At 39.1% G+C, this 19,071-nt stretch overlaps 1 protein-coding gene across 2 annotated transcripts in view; it reads left to right on the plus strand.

Moving 5' to 3' along the window:
- Positions 1–19,071, plus strand: part of FAM135B (family with sequence similarity 135 member B) — a 211,253-nt gene that overhangs the window by 85,725 nt on the left and 106,457 nt on the right. For both annotated transcript variants that reach the window (XR_005703517.2, XM_040081750.1), the window contains exon 3: positions 7,528–7,607. Coding sequence is in view for 1 of the 2 variants with exons in the window: in XM_040081750.1 (XP_039937684.1) it covers positions 7,528–7,607 (80 nt within the window). In the remaining variant the exon portion in view is untranslated. The remainder of the gene's footprint in view (positions 1–7,527; positions 7,608–19,071) is intronic.

Below are 19,071 nucleotides of genomic sequence, written 5' to 3' on the forward strand. Positions count from 1 at the left end.
CTCTTCAGGTGTAATTCAAAGTGGGTGGAATTTGAACTTGTCTGGTTCCTGTGACACTGCTACTGAGCCAAAGGTTTTGATTTCCATGCTGCAGGAATGATCAGGGAGGAGCAGTCTGGTCTGTCAGTGCTCCTGGTGGGAGTGATCTGGTTTGGTGATGTGAAACATCAATATTAACTTACAAATTCCTTCTCCCAAACCAGTGAACCCTTCTTAACCTGAGTTTTACAGTGTCATTACAAGCCAATTGCAGGGGAAGACAAGTAGGCAGCAACTTGCACCACTTGATGAGAGCTGAGATATTCTGGTATTAATCTGAGAGAAGGAAGGAAAGAAAGGATGGAGTCCAAAGCATCAGTAACAGGGCTGGTACCGCCCTGCTCTCTGTTGGTTTTGATGTAAATCCTCTAGAATGAGGCACTGCCCTGTGCCTTGATTAGATCACTAGAGATGATGTGATGAGTTATCTGTAGCAAAAGCATTTTATTATCCTAACATTAGGAGAGGAGGTCTGAGCACCTCAGTGTCAAGAGACTGAGAGGTGTCAGCAGCTCTGCCCCGTGCAGGGGGAGGCAGGGCAGGGAGTGTCACCCAGCACATCTGCCAGTGCAGCCAGGCTCCTGAGGGAGGGAGGCTCCAAACACAGTCGGTGAGATGAGTCAGTTCAGGTCAGCAGGGCTTAATATGTGTCCAGCCACAGGAAAACAAAGAAACCACTCAAATTGTTTAATTTTAAAGATTAGAAAATCACAAATAACCAGTGAGGGTGGGGATGGCAAATTCATTGCTACTAGGGTGGCCCATGCAGTTTATCTTGCAAGAGAGAAGGGTCTTGGAGTAGTATGCACTGCCTGCATAAATAACATTGTCCTGCAAATAAAAAGGATCCATGTCTTATAAATCACTTGGAAATTTACTGAGCTTCCCCTAAAAACAAATTGGCTTTTTCATTCCTGTTTCTGGTAGGAGCTCTTTTGATTAATTTTTTTATACAGTCTTGCTCCTTTGCCAGCTACAGTTTTTACGTCTAAACTGGATTTATTCATGGGCACTTTATACGTGTTTGTTCTTGTGCCAATGTTGTACTTTTCTTGTACCTCAGTCTTCTTTCTTCCTGATTATTTTCTTCCCAATATATTTATATATGGAGAGGGGATCTGATTGCTCTGTTCTGCTGAGTTAAGAGTACCAAGTTCCTTTAGTTCTTAAAATCAGCTTGCTGTTTCCTGATCTTCCCTTCAAAGTGTCTGCACCACATTAGATGACAATTTTTCATGCTCTCCCTACTTTACTGAAGTCTAAATAAGTTTTCTTCTGCCCTACTCTTCCTTTTAAAAAGGGGAAAAAACCACAACCACAAACCAGATGTTTACTCAAAAAGAGGCACTGCATAGCCCAACTCTAATGAGCCAGACTCAGCCTAATTGCAGTAAAACAGGAATTGTACTGCAGTTTCTCATTTATTCCCTAATTATTCTTTTCCTTAAAATCGATTGTAAAGCCTCATGTATTTCTGGAGCCACGCTCAGGGAGCCAAGTGATGTTCATTCCAGTCCCTTTGCAAATGACTCTTCCACTTCTGCTCTTCGCCAGTCCTTCTGTAACTTTATGGATTTCTTGGATTTGTTGTAAGACTGTATTACCAAGTGTCCAATTCACATGCCACTTCTACCATGTTTCTCTAAGAAAAATAGCTTGTTATTTTTGGAGGCAATATCTAATTTATCATTACTCTCTGCTCCATATCACTACCTGGCAGTGCCTTCCTACACATTTGTGGAGGGGGACCTCCTGTAACTATTTTGGTGGCCTTTGCAATGTCTACCTCAGTCTGATTCTCCAGTTTTAAGTAGAGATTTTGATCTCCACATCATGTTCTTTGTAGTTTTTATATTCACGCTTCACATAACTTTGGAGAGAGTCACTCAGCTGGGAAAAGATGAAGTTGTCTGTAGGATTTCTCCCCAAGCCCAAAATTCAGAGAGAGCTACTTACACAAAGAGGGAGAAACCATGTCCAAGCAAATGCCCCCACCCAGGCAGCATCCTACCCTCAAGGCTCTGCTGCTGCAGGGTCCACACAGCAAATGTTCCTCTCAGGTGAGAACAGATTATGCAGACTCTAGAAGAGCTCAGGAGACAAACCTGATCCCTGTTTATCTTGAGGGGATTGGAAGAGTCTGGTGAGGATGACCAGACTATGAGGCTTGATGAGAGGCTCCTTGATGAGAGTATTTAGAGACAGCTGGAGATGGTTCACCTTGTTTTGAGGAAAACCAGGCATACTGTATGGTCAGGTGTACCTTTTGCTTCTCAGCATGATTTATGTCCTTTATAGATCAGAGTGCCTCACTGGAACAGATGAGTGGTCTTAGCACTCCAAGAAACCATTTTCCTTCTGCTGTCCTGTTAGAATCATAGAATGGTGTGGGTTGGAAGGAAACTTCAAGATCATCTTGTTCAACACCTTGCCAGGGCAGACACACCTTGCACTATCCCAGGTTGCTCACATCCAACCTGGCCTTGAACATTTCAGGGGGTGGGGCATCCACAGCTTCTCTGGGCAGCCTGTGCCAGGGCCTCACCACTCTCTGAGTAAACAATTTTTTCCTAATATCTGACTGAAATATCTGACTGAGTTTGAAGCCATTTCTCCTTGTCCTGTCCCTTATCAGGGACTGAGGACAGTATTCAGTCACCCAACAGTGTGGGTTTTTTGTGGAGGCACTGAAAAAGTTTTTATTTATACACAAAATAACGTGGCTTTGTTTTATATGTTGGTCTCAGCGTCACTCAGACTGGTACAACAGAAAGGTGTGGGACAGTGGGATGGGGAAGTGGGGACATGTATCTATGTTTGCTACTGAAATTGTGTGGGACTCTGCATCTTGCAGTCTATTTTATAACATATTTGATTTCCTGTATTTTGATCAGGAAACCCCTCCTCACAATGCACAAGCTATTATGAGAAACAGCCAGCTTCATGGTGTGGGAGCAGGAACCTTCATTTTTTTGGTTTTGCTTGGTTATAAAGTCACTGTTTGGCAATTCCTCCCTGCTTACAAAGGCTTAGAGGAAGCTCTGAGGAGGAATGGATAATGTTTGCCTGTCTAATGATTTAAATATTGATATGTTGCTTAAAAATAGAAAAAAAACCAAAAACAACCAACCAGCAACCACACAACAGGTAATGGTTTTTATTCAGTTTCCTATATAAGGATGTCCTTGGGTTTTTTCTGACCACCCAAGGTGAAGCTGTTCTTGTGATCTTTATCTCCTTTATTTACCTCTTGTGGTATTTATCTCCTTTATTTACCAATCCTCTGGAGCTGTTGTTAATGTTTTGCCTGAAACTGTCACTTAAAATATTGTCAGGAAAAGTATTAATTTTTAAAGGAATAAACTGATAAATTGTGGGCACTAGTATTTCTCTGTAATTTTTAATTCAATCTACCAGGTTGAGCCTTTAACATTTTCACAGCCCTGTGTGCTCTTTACCATGAATATCCCTAAGGTATTGGAGGGATCTGAGGTCCTCTATATCTCTGTCGTCCGCCATTAATCCAACTGAGCACCTTGAGGTACAAGTCTTTGCAATGCACTCATACACATGACTGAACCAACAGCAGGACATTTAGAAGCCTCTTGTGTCTTCTGACTAGAAGGCCATTCTCTAAAGTCTTTTTTAAGGAAGAATGTATCTAATTCCATGATGATTTACACCAGAACTCCTTTATGCCATTGCATTATGAAGGCCAGAGTTTTTGGCATTAGGTGCCAAACAATCTGCAATAAATCATTTATTAATAACTGTTTATTGCCACTCTTTTTATTAAGAACTAAAACATGCTTGGTCACCCAAAAATATGAGTTGCATTTTTGGCTGGCATTAATAATGCAGAACTTGCTAGTCTCTGGATTCTCTTTATATCTGGTTCCTCAGAGTTTGACCTTAGTCCTAAGTGTCCCTTGGGTTTCTATGACTGTGCTATGTATTTTTTACTTTGACCAGTTCAATTTGGTGGGTATGCAGGAAAACAACTGCTTGTGACCCCTACAATATCTCTGCCATCCAAATGAATTTACCAAAATTTAGGGGATGAATAGGGAAAGGTTTAATTAAGATGAAGACCTTTTTTTTTTTATTTTTTTTTTTTTAATGGCCTTGCACCTAGTCCATTTAGAAAAGGACATAATGAGTGTTGGAATTAACCTTGTTATGAAGTCACCAGTACTGAGGTATCTTCATGTGTTTTTGATATCCAAGGCAGTATTGTCTGGGCAATAAGGAAATAAAGGTCTGCCCAGCATCTTCCAGAAGCTGAATGTCTCTAAGTCTGCTGAGAGTTTTGATTGCATGGCCATCATTGCCCAGAAAGGTCTTGGATACCTCACCCCTGGAAGTGTTCAGGGGCAGGTTGGATGGAGCTCTGAGGAACTCCAGAAGGTGGAAGAAGTGGAAGGTGTCCCTGCCCATGGCAGGGAGTGGAATATTTGGGCTTTAGGGACCCTTCCAAAACCATTCTATCATTCCATTATATGAAAATGTCACCCTAGACAACTCTGTGCAATCTCCCCAGCTTTAGGTGGCTTAATCAGAAGCACGAGCTAAGCCACTGGAAATCAGTTTCCTACTTGAAATATTTAGGGCTGTGTGGGATATTTCTGAACATGAGACACACAATGAGGGAAGGCTGACATTACCACAGTGTGGCAGGAGGTACCCAGTTAGATATTCCCTGAAGGAACTGCAGCCTGTGGAAGCACCTGCACTGGAGCAGAGAATGCGTGAAGAGGAGGAAGCAGATGAGAGGTGCTTTTATGGACTGATACTAACTCCCATCCCCATCCCCCTGCGCTGCTTGGGAGGAGAGGAGTCTAAAAGACTGAAGCCAAGCCTGGGAGAAGGGAGTGGGCTGGAGAGAGGTATTATTTTAATATATGGTTTGTTTCTTACTACCCAATTGTGAATGAATTAAATTAATTTCCCAAAGGTGAATCAATTTTGCCAGTGGCAGTAACTGGTAAGGGATCTCCCTGTCTTTATCCCATCCTGTTTTTCAGCCTATTTTCTCCTGCAGTTCTGTTGATGAGGGGGAGGGAGAATGCATATGGTCGGGAATTTGGCTGTTAGCCAAGGATAACCCACCACAATTCTGAACAGCAAAAATCTAAAAAGAAGTAGCCAGACAGTTATAGAATATTATTCTTTGGAGCTGATCTAGTGGAATGGGCACGTGGTAAATCTTAAATATCTGCATATGGAGGAGTGTGCTGTTACACTAATGTGTAATATCCCTTTAATACCCTGTTTCTTGTATTTGGAAGTTATTAGACTTTATGAGTAGTCCACACAGAGTGGTTTTTGTCAGTAAAAAAAAATATTGCATAAAACTATAATGAAATTCAAAGGCTCTTAAGGCACAATTCTTGTACTTCCTTTAGGAAAAATCAGGATCAATATCACCAATTAAAAACTCCTGCATAGTGCAAGAACAGCATAATGGAGAAAAAGATCAGGTGGCTTAGATTTGGTTGCTGTTACCTTTAACTAGATATTGTGTACATTGGGAATATGTGTACATTGCTTTTAGTTTCTTTTCTGAAAACTAACATAAAGCAAGAGTTTTCATGTCCAAACTCTTGATAGAAACAGATACCTAAAAATGTTTAGGGTTATGCTGGAATTATATCCCAGTTGGGAAGGAGCTGCCAGCTGAAGCAGGTAGAGTAACATGGTCTTTCAGCTGTGAAGGACATGGAACAATTGCCTCTGGAGTGGTGCTTGTTTTGTTTAGTTGTCTCCCCATCAAAATCCTTTCTTCTGCTTTTAACTTCAGAAAGACAGATCTAGTTAATTCACTATTACACACTTAGTAAAGATTTTGTTGTAAGTGTAGCCTGTGTGAGTTGTTCATACAGGAGTTCACAACTTTCATAAAGTTACAGCATGGTTCAGGTTGGAAAACACTTTTGCATTTAGAAGCTGGGAAAAAACTGGGCCAAAACTATCTGCAAATACTAGTGGATTAAAAGAATTTATAAACAAAGAGACCAAAGTGTTGTAATGCATTAATTGTGTTATGTTTATCAGGTCTGTAATCAGCATTGTGGGTTGTCCTTACTCAGCTGTAACCTAACTCTTCCCCTTACCACTTCTCCCTGCTTGGGTGGTGTCTTGTCCCTGCCTCTGGCCCTGCCCCCTGCGGAAAAAGCCTCCGCTTGGGCGGGGCTGGGCTCTCTGGCACCGACAAGCAATTGGGATGGCTCCAGCTAAGCAGGGCAGGACTCGAGAATAAAAGCTGTAATATCCCACCCGGTGAAAGAGAGCAGACTCTTTTGCCATCGGTGGTCGTCTAGTCTCATGGGGAAATACTACACCAAAGGAGAAAAAATCCAGAGAAAGGGTGACTGGCAACAACATGGTGTTACAGCAGGGTAGTGGGAGGTCTGCAAAGAGATGGAGGTATCTTGAGCTACAATATCCTGGATTGGGTACTGTACTAAACACTGCCTCATATTCCTGATCTGTGGAAGTGGTGATGAAGGAAGACTAGAATGAGTTTTTCGCTCTGTTTAGACTGAGCTCATGTTCTGGGGACTGGAACAGGCTCCCCATGGAAGTGTTCCCAGCACCAAACCGGCCAGAGTTCAAGAAGTATTTGGACAATTCTCTCAGGCACATGGAGGGGGTTTTGGGGTGTCCTGTGCAGGGCCAGAAGTTGACCTTGATGATCCCTGTGGGTCTCTTCCAATTCAGGGTATTCTATGATTCTGTGTGTTACTTAAACCAATGAAATTGCTGGTGTTTTCTTTTTCTGTCTTCCTTCACCTAATGCAGGGATCCCCTATGGGATAGAAAACAACCAGAATAAAACTGGTTTAGCTATGATTAGCAGAATCACAGAATGGCAGGGACCACAGTGGACCATCTGATCCAACCTCCCTCATGCAGGGTCACCCCAGAGCATATGGCACAGATTTATGTCCAGACAGTTCTGGAATATCTCTAGTGAGGGAGACTCCACACCTTCTCTGGGCAAATGATTAATGCTAATATTTTCTTGATAAGGTAGACTTGACATGGAACAGCAGAGTGATAACTACTACGCATAATTTGAATGTCCCTAGATGTGAGATTAGCACTTTTGTTGTCTTTCCATTGAATTTTTCTTTTGTTTGCTTGTTTTGTATTAAATTTTTTGTCCCTCCTTGTCTGATCCAGAGGCCCTTTATCATAGATGTTTCTCTATGTCTCCTTTTCCTACAGGAGGCCAAGTGCTTTTCACAATCTTTCTTCATTATTCACACATCAGATCATTGTGTCCACTCTGCCTGGTGGAAAATAGAAGTGGCCAGATTATTCCCACTTTATTAAAGCTAAAAAGTAGAAGAAAAGATCCTGAGCATGCCTGTTCTCTTGAGCACTTTTGGGTGCAAATGCTCAGGATGTGCTCTCAAAGAATTTTATGTTGGATCAAGAGGTGCCTTCTCTAGCAGTGTGTAATTTTTCATCCTTTTTCTCCAGGTATTACCAGATAAGAGCTGGACTGAAGATCCCATCCAGGATTCCCCACAGGCTCTTTGCTACGATTGCAGGACAGACAGGTAAGCAGGTCGCAGAGGAATGTGACATGACTGCAGGTGAGGTAGGATGGAGAAGGAGATGGATGCAAAATTATTCGACAAGTTTTATAAAACACAAATAGTTATACCAAAATCTGAGAAAATCACCTAAAAAAAAAATTCCCGAACTCAAAAGCTGAATAATGAAATTTTCTTGGAAATTCAGTGAATAATTTAGTCTAGATTTGGAAAAAACATCTTGTTGTGAAAAATCCTCAAATAAGAAACAATTTTATTTTACAACATATTGCAGTATAATTTGCCCTTGGCATATCCAGAATCCCCTGGAGTTCCTTTGATCTCTAGAAATGGCCTCAAATTACAGCAGTTTCTGCCATAAGTAGTCTTACAGTAATGAAATAACCTCCTGTGAAGACAGCTAGAATTGTACTTTACTGAGGCAAGAAAACAATAACAAGCAATAAAAAAGCTACTCCTGCTCAGAATAAACTGTTTTATATTTACTTTTTTTTTTTACAAAATAGTATTTTCTTCTCCCTCATACATCTTCAACATCGAGAAGACACTGAAGATTCTTTCACCTCTTCTAGAAGCAATTCATGTAGACACATGAGCAGGGGAGAGGCAAGGCTGGCAGTGCAGTTACAGGATTAGCAGTTGACTTTCATAGTGCTAATGCAATCCAGACTGGGCTCTAATAGCTTTATAGGGCTAACATCAAGACAAGGGATATTTTAGCCATTAAGGCTTTAAACAGTTTCTCCTTGGCTCTCTTTGCAAGTACTTCCTAATTGATTTCATAGATCTACAAGAGAGCATTATTTAATGGGACTGAACTTAAAGGTACACTGGCCATAATGTGGGTTTTTTTCATGCCACTGATCTCTCTTACTATGTGGATAGCTGGGGTCGGGCTAATTAAATTGCTGTGCATGTTTCAGTAAGACACTCCCATTAAAATAACATTACAACAAAACAGTGATGATATAAAATAGTGAATAAACTCCTACCTCACCAGCAAGAATGACTATAAAAATAAGTGGAATTCATGAGTTTGGTTTAAAGGAAATATTTTTAATCTTTCCCTTATGGGTTCATAGGATCTGTGAAAACTGAGAATATATTTTGGAAGTGCTTATGTAAATTCATAAAGTAAAATCTGTGAATATATCTTCACAGTAATAAAATATAAAAATATTCACAGTAATAAAATATATAAAATATGTAAGTATATAAAATAAATAAGAGGCAGTATTTATCTTCCAATGCACATGGCTTTTTATTTTTATTAAATGTACAGGATTTACAATAAAACCTTGGGAACTGACAGCATTAGCAATGTTTGCTTCCCACTAGATGTTTTCAGCAACAGAGGCAAACTCCCCTGTAGTTTGCAATGCTTCAGCAGAGGGGAGGCTGAAATCTGTACTAGGTAGTCCCTTGGTGGTGACCAACCAGACATGTCCAGAAAGAACTCCATCCATGGCACAGGACTGACAGGATGTCCAGGAAGCCTTGGTGACCTACTACATGGTCCACAGTTTATCCATATCCTGTATAAAATTTAGGAAGCGAATGGGCTGTGTGGCTCAGTCAAATCACAGGAGAGCTGTGCTGGAGCCCAGGAGCCCAGTGGTGTGGTCACTTATGTCCTCAGTACTGACCATTAGCTTGTGTTGAGTCAGGGTGCATGGACAGGAATATGCTGTGAATATGAATATATTCATAAAAACATTTACATTTCATTTATACTCCTAAGCATTTTTACCAAGGTGTTTCCCTCCAGACAAGACAAGACTAGTGTCTGGGGACTCTTCAAAGAATCACAAAGTCATAAAATTTGGAAAAGTCCTCCAAGATCAAGTCCAGCCTTTGGGCTGAAAACCATCTTGCCCACTAAACCGTATAGTGGAGTGACACTTCTACTTGTTTTTTGAGCACTTCCAGAGATGGTGACTTCACCACTTCCCCAGGGAGCTTGTTCTAATGCTTACCCACTCTTTCAGGGAAGAATTTTTTTTTCCTTATAGTCAACCTGAAAGTCCCCTGACTCAGCTTGAGGTAATTTCGCTTTGTCCTATTACAAGTTGTGAGAAGAGACTGACCCCCCACCTCCTTTTCTGGTTGCTGTAGAGAATGATAAGGTCTCCCCTGAGTCTTCTTTTCTCCAGACCAAACCACTCCAGCTCCTCAGAGGACTTGTGTTCCAGATTATGCTCCTCAATTCTGAGCAATGAAAAGGAGAGAGGGAACAGGGATTGTTGTGCACTGTCTTTAGTTGCTGTCATGCAGATTTTGTACCCCCATGAAATTCAGCTTCCTGTCTTTTAATAGATACCATGACTGAAGGCTGCTTTGGGCTTGTGAAGAAAAAATTATGCTCTCTTCTCATTCATGTGCAGTTCATAACAGCACAAACTCCATTGCCCTTGGCACCCCTCCTACGGGGCTGAGCAAATGCAGACATAGCTTGAATTTAAACTTTAGAAATGCCTTTCTGAGTGGCTTTGGCCTCTGGTGCTCTTCAGCAGCATGGCTTGTTAATGTCACCATGTGATGGTGTTTGCTTGCAGCATACAGTGGGCTGAGCCCGTGGGACCCAAGCATGAACAGCTAGAGGAGCAGGGAAGGTGAAGATGCCAACTCACAGTTATAATTTGTATAATTATATCCTTGGCTGAGTTGTCTTATGACCCACTAAGTGTCCATAAGATTTTAAACTACAGTATAAATTTTGGGGCAAGGATTCATAAAAGTAATGAACGTCCAGTTATGAATTGATTTCCAGTTTACAGGCACAAGCTGAAAAACTGCAGGAGCTTATCTTAAAACCCTGTATTTAAAACATTTTTGTTTGCCCTTAATCACACAAGGTCATTCCTCAAAACACTGGGAGAAAGAACTGTACTCAGAAACAGTTAGGATTAGCTGGTTTATCTTGATGTTCTGCGCTGTGTGATAGAGGGAAGAATGGAGACGAGAACAGTAGAGAAGAGGACAAGTTAAAGAACATGGGATGAATGGGATAAATCTTGGCAGCATTATTGCCAAGAACAGAGACTTGGAGGGTGAATTACAACATTGAAGATGCCTGATAATCCCAATCTCAGAAAGATTATAAATTTCCATCTCCTCAGCAGTGTTTTGCAATAGTCTACATATCACTTGAATGCATTAACATTTTGAAACAGAATTATTCTTGAACAGTGAAAGCTGTAATTGTTTTGTTTTGTTTTGGGTTTTTTGTAAGTTTTCAACCCACTATCCCTCACTCCCATGTACTGCAACCAGTGATACTCATTTGCTACCAGCTTGCCTATTTGTTTACCTTACAGGCCAAGGAAATAAAAAAAAAAATAAAATTAAAAAAATAAAATTAAAAAAAAAAAAATGCATGGCATATAACTAAGGAAATTACTCAGGACTTTGATTTGTGTTCTGATCTCTGACATCCTTTTTTCTCCACCCAGAAGTACCACATTACCAATTCTCAATACTCCAAATAGACAAGTATTTTTGAAAACTTGACCTGAAAATGTAATTACACATAATACAAAGTGTAATACAAAAATAATGTATTTTAGAAAAAATATCGCTGGCTATGCTAATCTTTATTAGACTGTAGAACTCTTCCATCTAAATTTAGTCAATTAAATTGGGTTATGGTTTCAGAGTGCAGAAAGCCAAGGGTAGCCAATGCAGTCCTTTCTTCATTTTTCTCATAAAAAACAATACAGATACAATATTTCTTCCAGACAAGTCAAGAAAAAGTAGCTGTGATTGTCATTACACATTAATTCTTTTTATTGATGATGTAAAATTGTATACCCACAATTTTATGCTTTTTCATATAATGGAATACCTGACTTTAGGTGACAAGAAGAAGACAGTTTCAATTGTGGTATGCAAAGGGAAAAAAAAAAAAAGTTGGAGTATCAGAAAATTGTGGAATCATAGAATCATTTAGATTAGAAAAGATCTCTTAAGATTGTGTCCTGCTGTTACTTTAATACATTAAAATCCACCACTAACCCATGTCCCTAGAACAAAGAACATTGCTGTAACCTCTCCTTGAACTATACAAGTTCATGATAATCCACACTGAATTCCTTTTCCTATAAATTAAGTTAATTGTTTAAATTAAGTCTGTGGCTATCTTTCACCTAAGACATAATTTGAAGGGTTATTTGCATTTCTGATATGCTCCATAATTAACTGTATGTGCCTGTTTTTAATAAACAAGCAGTGATCTTAATCTCTTCATTAATGTTTGATTATCTCAGAGCAGTTCCCAGTGAAGGAATTCTGCTTCGATTATTAAAGAGAAACCTTTTCTTATAAATGGCTTCTTAATGCTGTCAAAACAAACAGTTGCAGTTAGTTGCTCATTAGGGCAAAGAGAAACAGCACCATGACTTGTGGAACAGTATGAAATTGTAGTCATTAGTTCCAATAATTTTTTGAAAGGTAATTTCTTCCTCCATTAAGTGAAGGTAAGGTTACTGTTTTTGAAGTATGAAGAAAAAGTGTAGAAATTTACACTTTAGCAAACACATGCATTTATTTTCAAAGCTTATTAAAAGTGATCTGAAAATAAATGGTCATTTTCTGTATAAAATAAAGCATACCTGATAAATACAAATTATATCCAGAGGGATATAATTCACTGTGAGAGAAGGTGTTTTCGGGATGAGCTGTCTTAAAAAACTTAGAAAACTTCAGTTGTGGGGTCATAAGGGATGAGCCCATCCCTGGAAACATTCAAGACCAGATTGGATGGGGCCCATGGTCTAGTGGAAGCTGTCCTTGACCATGGCAGGGGAGTTGGAATGAGACGACCTTTAAGGTCTCTCCCAACACAGATCATTCTATGACTATGACCAGACATTTTAGGACTAGTTAATTCACAATATAAGCAGTACTAATTCCATGATATTGCAAGAGAAGAGGAGAAAGAAACAGAGAAAAAAATAATAAAAAGGAGCAAACTGAAGATCTGACTGATGTGATACTTCTGTGTGCATGTCTCAATCATCTTCTGATCAAGGTCTTTCATAAATGCCTCAAAGAATGGAAGCTGAAAAGTATTTGTGACTACAAGAATTTCCATTGTAGACCATCAGCTAAGCTGGAAACGCTCAATTTCCTGCTCCAGAAGCTGGATCAGGTCACTCAGATGGAAATGAAGTAGGCCCCACAGTGTCGGGTTCTGAACAGCATCCTAACCCAAAACTGAGACCTGGTCAGTGGAGAAAGACAAAACCAGGAAGGGTCTGCAAGCACCAACACATGCCACAAGTCTCTTCCCCTGGACAGTGAGTCTGAAACACGAAACTTCAACATCAGTGGCCAGCTGAAGGCCTGTCTGGGACAGAACCCAGTTGTTCATATGTAGAGAGCCAACACATTATATCTGGTCCTTGGAGTCAAGGATGACCTTCACCTTTGGGGTTAAATCAGCCATGCAGCTGTTTCAGACCTACCACTCCAGTGTGAACTGGCCCTCACAGAGCTCTCTTCTCTTCCAGGTTCACTGACATGCCTTTAAATCCCTCACACAGTGATTCTTGCTGCCTTCACTCTGTTGTAAATTTCTGTCTTGAGATTTCTTTAAAATCCAGCAATGCTCTAAACATTGGTGAGTCCCTTACACCAATTCAGTAGGTAAATTGCGCCCAGACACCAGTTTTCTTGTTTTCTGCATTGGTAAAAAACTATGTGCTATTGCAATGTCCCATATCTTACTCAAAGATTTTTGCCGCCTGAATTAATATTTGGAATAAATATATGGAGTGGCAGCTAGAGAACTATAAAAACACAGCAAATTAGTATTTGCTCCCACAAGTTTCTGATGAACAGAATTCTTTTCAGAAATGAATTCTCCTACTAAACAAGGTTTTTAGGGAACTAGCAATGAGTTTAGAAACAAACACTACAAAACACATAGATTCTTTTTATTTTAACAAAGCATTCAGCCTTTAAGAAAGAAAACTTTCTGCTGATCCCAAGTAGGTCAGTTACTCCATCATCTCAAATTCAGCATTTCTGAGAAATGAACCTTGGTTTATAGAACAAATCAGAGATTGTATTTATGTTAGGATCCTTCATACAAGGAAATTAATAGAACATCTTGGTTTTTATCATCACTGAATCTGTGCATGGGTAGAGAGATAGTTTTATATAATTCTTTCCACGAGGCTAATTCAAAATGTCAAAAGGCAAGGTTAAGATAAAGGATTCCTCTCAGAAATGTGTATCTTTAATCAAAAGTCACATTGAGGGAGAAAACATCCTGAACTTTTTTGATCAAGCAATTTTAAAATTATGGTGTCTCCTTTAGAAATATAACATCCCTTTTTATTCTAAATATAAATGTGCTAAACATAGTATTTCAAAATTAAAACAAGTCTCTTCAAACATTAAATATGAAAATGATTATGCATTGAATGAGTTCATGCCTGAAAAGTGTTGTCTTTGCACTTTACAAGTAGGCTTATTTTAGACCTGGAGGGTCTGCATGAGTGTTCCTCTGCCAAAGAATGTGTATTTTCAACCTTCAGCAACTGGGTTTTCAAACTTAAAAGAGATTTGCAACTCAGTACATGAAGATAAATGTGACATGTTCAACCCTGGTTTGTTGATTTCAGAGCCTAACTTTTCAGAAGTCACTGCTTATTAGTATCAGTTTAGTCTTTATTTTTTGTTCAATCTGGAACACTAAAGTTTCAATAGAAAGGTATTTGAAACTGGGATGTCAAAATGGGGAAACTAAATAACAAACCACAGCTTAAAGTCTGCAATAAGGTCTGATATTTCCTGTTCACCGAGTGCCATAAAGGCATAATTTGTTTGCAACAAATTATTAAAATCTTGACAATCAACTGTTACAAACCAACACATAAAATTTTTATCTAGATCACAGAAGGAGAAAACTCTACACAATGTACCCAGAATTCTGTGCAGGAGACAACCCTGTTAAAACCTTGTTTTAACAAAGCTCCTTGAAGTCTGTCATCAGAGCCAAAACCAGGGAATGTCCAGGTGGTTCATGGAGGTGTAAATTCCTCTGAGCTTCAAGGGCCTGGAATGTTGGTGCAGCAGATTTAGTGCTAAGATTGAAAAGCAGGTATATTGTCTTTCTAGAGATATGACAGATAAAACTGAAAGTTTGTCCTGCATCACCTGAAGTCAGTGTGAACTCACAGCAGTATCATATGTAACTGGCAGCTCTAATAACTTCATATTTCCTTGAGGAAGAATATATCAGAGGGACTATGACACACTGAACAGAGGTCTAGAAAACACTAGAAAATTCTGCAGAAGATGTTCCAGTGCTGGATTTTTGTCAGCTAAGAAATAGGCAAATAGCACAACTGAGTGTTTTCACGGAGTCATTTAGTTTGGAAAAGACCCAAGTCCACCACTAAATCATGTCCCTGAGTTCCCCATCCACACATCTTTTAAATTCCTCCAGGGATGATGACTCAATCACTTCCCTGGACAGCCTCCTCCAGTGCTTGACAACCCTTTCTGTGAAGAAATTTCTCCTAATATCCAATCTGAACATATCCTGGCTCAACATGAATCCATTCCCTTTGTGCTATCGCTTGTTGCCTGGGAGAAAAGAGGAACTTCCACCTCACTACTTCATACAGTTGAGGTCCATGGATTCAGCCTGAACAGATCCCTTTGTGGAGGCTTCCTACTCTCCATCATGTCAACACTCCTGCACAGTCTGGGGTCATCTGCTCTTTTCTGTTGTCATCGTTCTGTTTTTCTAAAAGCTCCTTTTTACATTTTTTAGTTAGTTAAACACCTACAAGAAAGGGACAGGCATCTTTGTTGAAGGCTGTGAATCACCAATAAAGGGATGACCTTCTACGGATTTAAAATGCAGAGGGGAGTGAAAGTTTATATAAAGGAGCATGCAGCATGTCTGGAGCCAGTTGTTAGAGGGGTTCTCCAGTAACAAAATCCTTTAGGATGATTACATTCTCATTTATCCCTGTCTCTTCTTGTCTTGATTTCATATTTATCAGGTAGTCCTGCAAGAAAGAATTTGCTACACAACCAAGGTGATAAAGTATCAGTATCACCTGAAATGAAAGTTTTTGGGGTCTAGTAGCAAATAAATGATTACAATTTTAGGAAGGAGCAACTCTATTTTTGTATGGGGACTACAAGTATTTTTAAGACTTTCTTTAAAAAAACCCTTATGGATTGTGGATTATGTCCCAGAGTTCTGCTCAGGAAACCATCACAGATTACAGATATTGTAGGGGGCGATAGTTCCTTGAGAATACAGGTGGTCAGGATTTCCTAGTGACTATGGGATGCAGAACATCTTAAAAATTAGGATTTAAGTATTCTGAGATCTATAGATGACAGGTGTCAGTTTAAATAACAGTTGTTAAGTAAGAAGTCAATATTCATTCATTACAACATATATATATATTCTTGACAGCTAGAGGTAATAATGGTTCTTCCCTGGGGAGGGTATCTTGCATGATTTATAATTTAGCTTTCTAAGAATCTTTATTTCACCAAGCTTTCTATACCAGCAGGAAACAGTTGTCCTGTAATGATATGTTGGGCTATATTCGAAGGGCAGGCAATAAATCATCTGTAACCTGAGTTATGGCTGCAAGATGGAAGAAGCCTTGGAAATCTGGGGCTAAGAGTAAAAATAATCTTATCTAAGTGCTGAAATCTGTGCTGTGGGTGTCTCTACCTAAGCTAATCAACCAGTCTCCCTTTATAGCCAGAGGAGAGAAACAGGTAATTTGAGGGAGTAATTTAACATATCTATTTTAAGATGAGTTGAATCACACCTATTTCTGTCCATTTACTATAAAAGAAGTTGCAGGAACTTTTGCAGGGAGAGACATTTTCATTGTGCTTGTAAAAGGCTTGGCTCAAAAAGGCTGTGATTACAGTTTGTGCCTCTATGTATCTATGCAAATTAGGCAAGTAATAATAAAAGGTAGGAAAGGTGATACAGTCAACATAGAAAGAAGATGGTGCTCTTGTCTTTCCCAGCAAATGACCAAAGACAGCATCTTGGTTCAGGATCTTAAATAATATTCCTGAAGACTTTTTCATGGTGAAAAAAGAGCAAGAAGAAGACTCCAAAGTGAGAACAGCTGTCTTATTCTTTTCTTAGAAATTCTTTCTGGCAGTAATAGAAAAAAAAAAAGAATCAACTCTATTATGTAAAAAAATGAATTAACATTTTCCATCCATAGTGGCACTGCAATTTATCAATTGAAAAGGAAGTTGTGGAAATGCAGTAGTTTGTTTATTTATATTTTGTAAGACTAAAACGATGACTATAGTTTCACCATAAATTTCATAAATGAACAAAAAATATCCTGGGAAATAGAAGCTGGGTTTGAATTTTGACAAACCAGGAATTTCATTTGAGGTTCAGCAAACTAATCTGTGCTATTAACAGATCTCTAGGACATTACTCAGAGGTGGTCAGTACCTCTGAAGCTTAACACTATATATGAGATTGGACTATGAATTAGAAAACTTAAAGAATTTCTGTGCATTCTAGTGTATATGTGGGCCTTTTAGAAAGATTTGCTTAATTTATTATTCTAGCTAAGGAATGCTGCTTGGTTTAATTTCCCAGTTATATCACTGACAGGGAGTGCTCTGAAAAATTTCTGCAGTCTGAATGTTAAAACAGGGAACACATACAGCAGGAAAAACTGTGTCTTGTCTTTAAAATGATGGCACTGCTTCAGAGAGGCAAATATTTATATAAATTAATAACCTTCCAAACATGTAAGATAAGCAAAAAGAATCCAAGTAGCTAGAGACATGCACTCTCTAGCAGCTGCCTCAAAATATTCCATCTGAAGAAAAGCTATGTCCTAGGTAAGGCAATGATGCCACAACAAGAGGGGAAAGTTATGGATGATTTGTGCATTAATTCTTTTATGTCCAGAAAAGGACATTTTTTATAGCTAGTCTGAAATACTCTAAACCTAAACCATAGAGCTTTAGCCAGTGCTTTGTGTGCAGAGCACAGATCCTGTATGTGAATTGTGACATATCTTTGTAGAAGTATATTTAATATTAATTTTTAAAAGAGGAAGGTGGTTTGTAGTTCTTGGTTTTGGGTTAGGTTTCTCATTTGTTTCAGTTTTTTCTTTTCCACTGCCACTTCAGAGAAAGGATTGTCTTGCTTTCTGTGAGTATCTTTATAGTGGAAACAACTGGAACACTCAATCCCTTTCTAGCAGCGGTAAACAGAGACATATGATGTCCACTCATGCAGTTTTAATTAGTATTCATCTGCTTTTTCTTTTTATCATTGCTAAAGAAGCTAAAAAATTCAGATACAATCAGTCAGATAGGGCTTTTAGCTACTTAATCTAGTGAAAGATGTCCCTGCCCACAGCAGTGAGGTTGGAACTAGGTGAACTTCAAAGGTACCTTCCAACTCAAACCATCCTGTGAGTCTATGATTTTACATATGAATTGCCATGATCAGACTGAGCAAAAAATATGAATTTGAATTCAGCAATTTCAATTTTCTGTTTAAAATTGCATTATATACTCATTAAGTGTGAAGAAATATGTAAACAAATTGATCCATTTAGGCATAAGCACTTTTGCTGGGTTGAGATTGCCATCTGAGTGCTTACATTTAAATTTTATGTTTAAATTGAATAGACAGGGTGTGTGTGATGGAATAAAACTGTGCTTAGATGCACTGGTCAGCCCTAGCATTGGACCATTTGTCCCAGGGGGAAAACCCCGGTTTTGCTTTAGACTTCGTTACCTGGGATCCATTTTCACAGAGAACGAATCCGGTTGGAATGACAGCCATGAGCTTCTTGCTGCCTACAAGACCTGATCTTACTCACTCTTTAACAAAAAAACCATAAAAAACATTGGGGGAATCTTTGGGAAGTCAGTGGAACTACGACAAACTGGGCAAGAAGGTAGAGGGCTCAGGTGAGTAAGACATCAGGTTTGTGTAATATAGGAGAGTGTTCTGACTCTCTTCATCCTCTTTAGACTTGCATTTCCTGTTGGTGGGACACCACAGAGCCTGCAGACAGTGCTGAAACTCAGCATTTCCTCTCCCACAGATTTCACAAACAGAAGTAATGTCTGTATGTTTATATATTCACTTAACTACCCTTTTTGCCTTGAATTTCATACAAAGTTTTCGCCCTTTTCATGAATTAACAGCAAGTTGTATCCTGAGCAGGGATTTACGATTTCCATTGTCTTTGCACTTGCAGAAATAATGGGATGTACTTGAAGCACAATAACAATCCAAACACCTCAAACGGGGATAAGATTTGAGGGAACCAAACCACATTCAGTTTTTTGATTTCTTCCTTTCTGTATCTAGGATAATGTAAATTTGGGTCTGCTTTCTTATGTCATGAGCGAACAACCTTCTCCACCCTATAAGTAAGATAATATTTGTGACTATTTCCTAATCTGTCAGAAGCAGTTT

Source organism: Hirundo rustica, chromosome 1 (assembly GCF_015227805.2).
Source record: "Hirundo rustica isolate bHirRus1 chromosome 1, bHirRus1.pri.v3, whole genome shotgun sequence".
Lineage (NCBI taxonomy): Eukaryota > Metazoa > Chordata > Aves > Passeriformes > Hirundinidae > Hirundo > Hirundo rustica.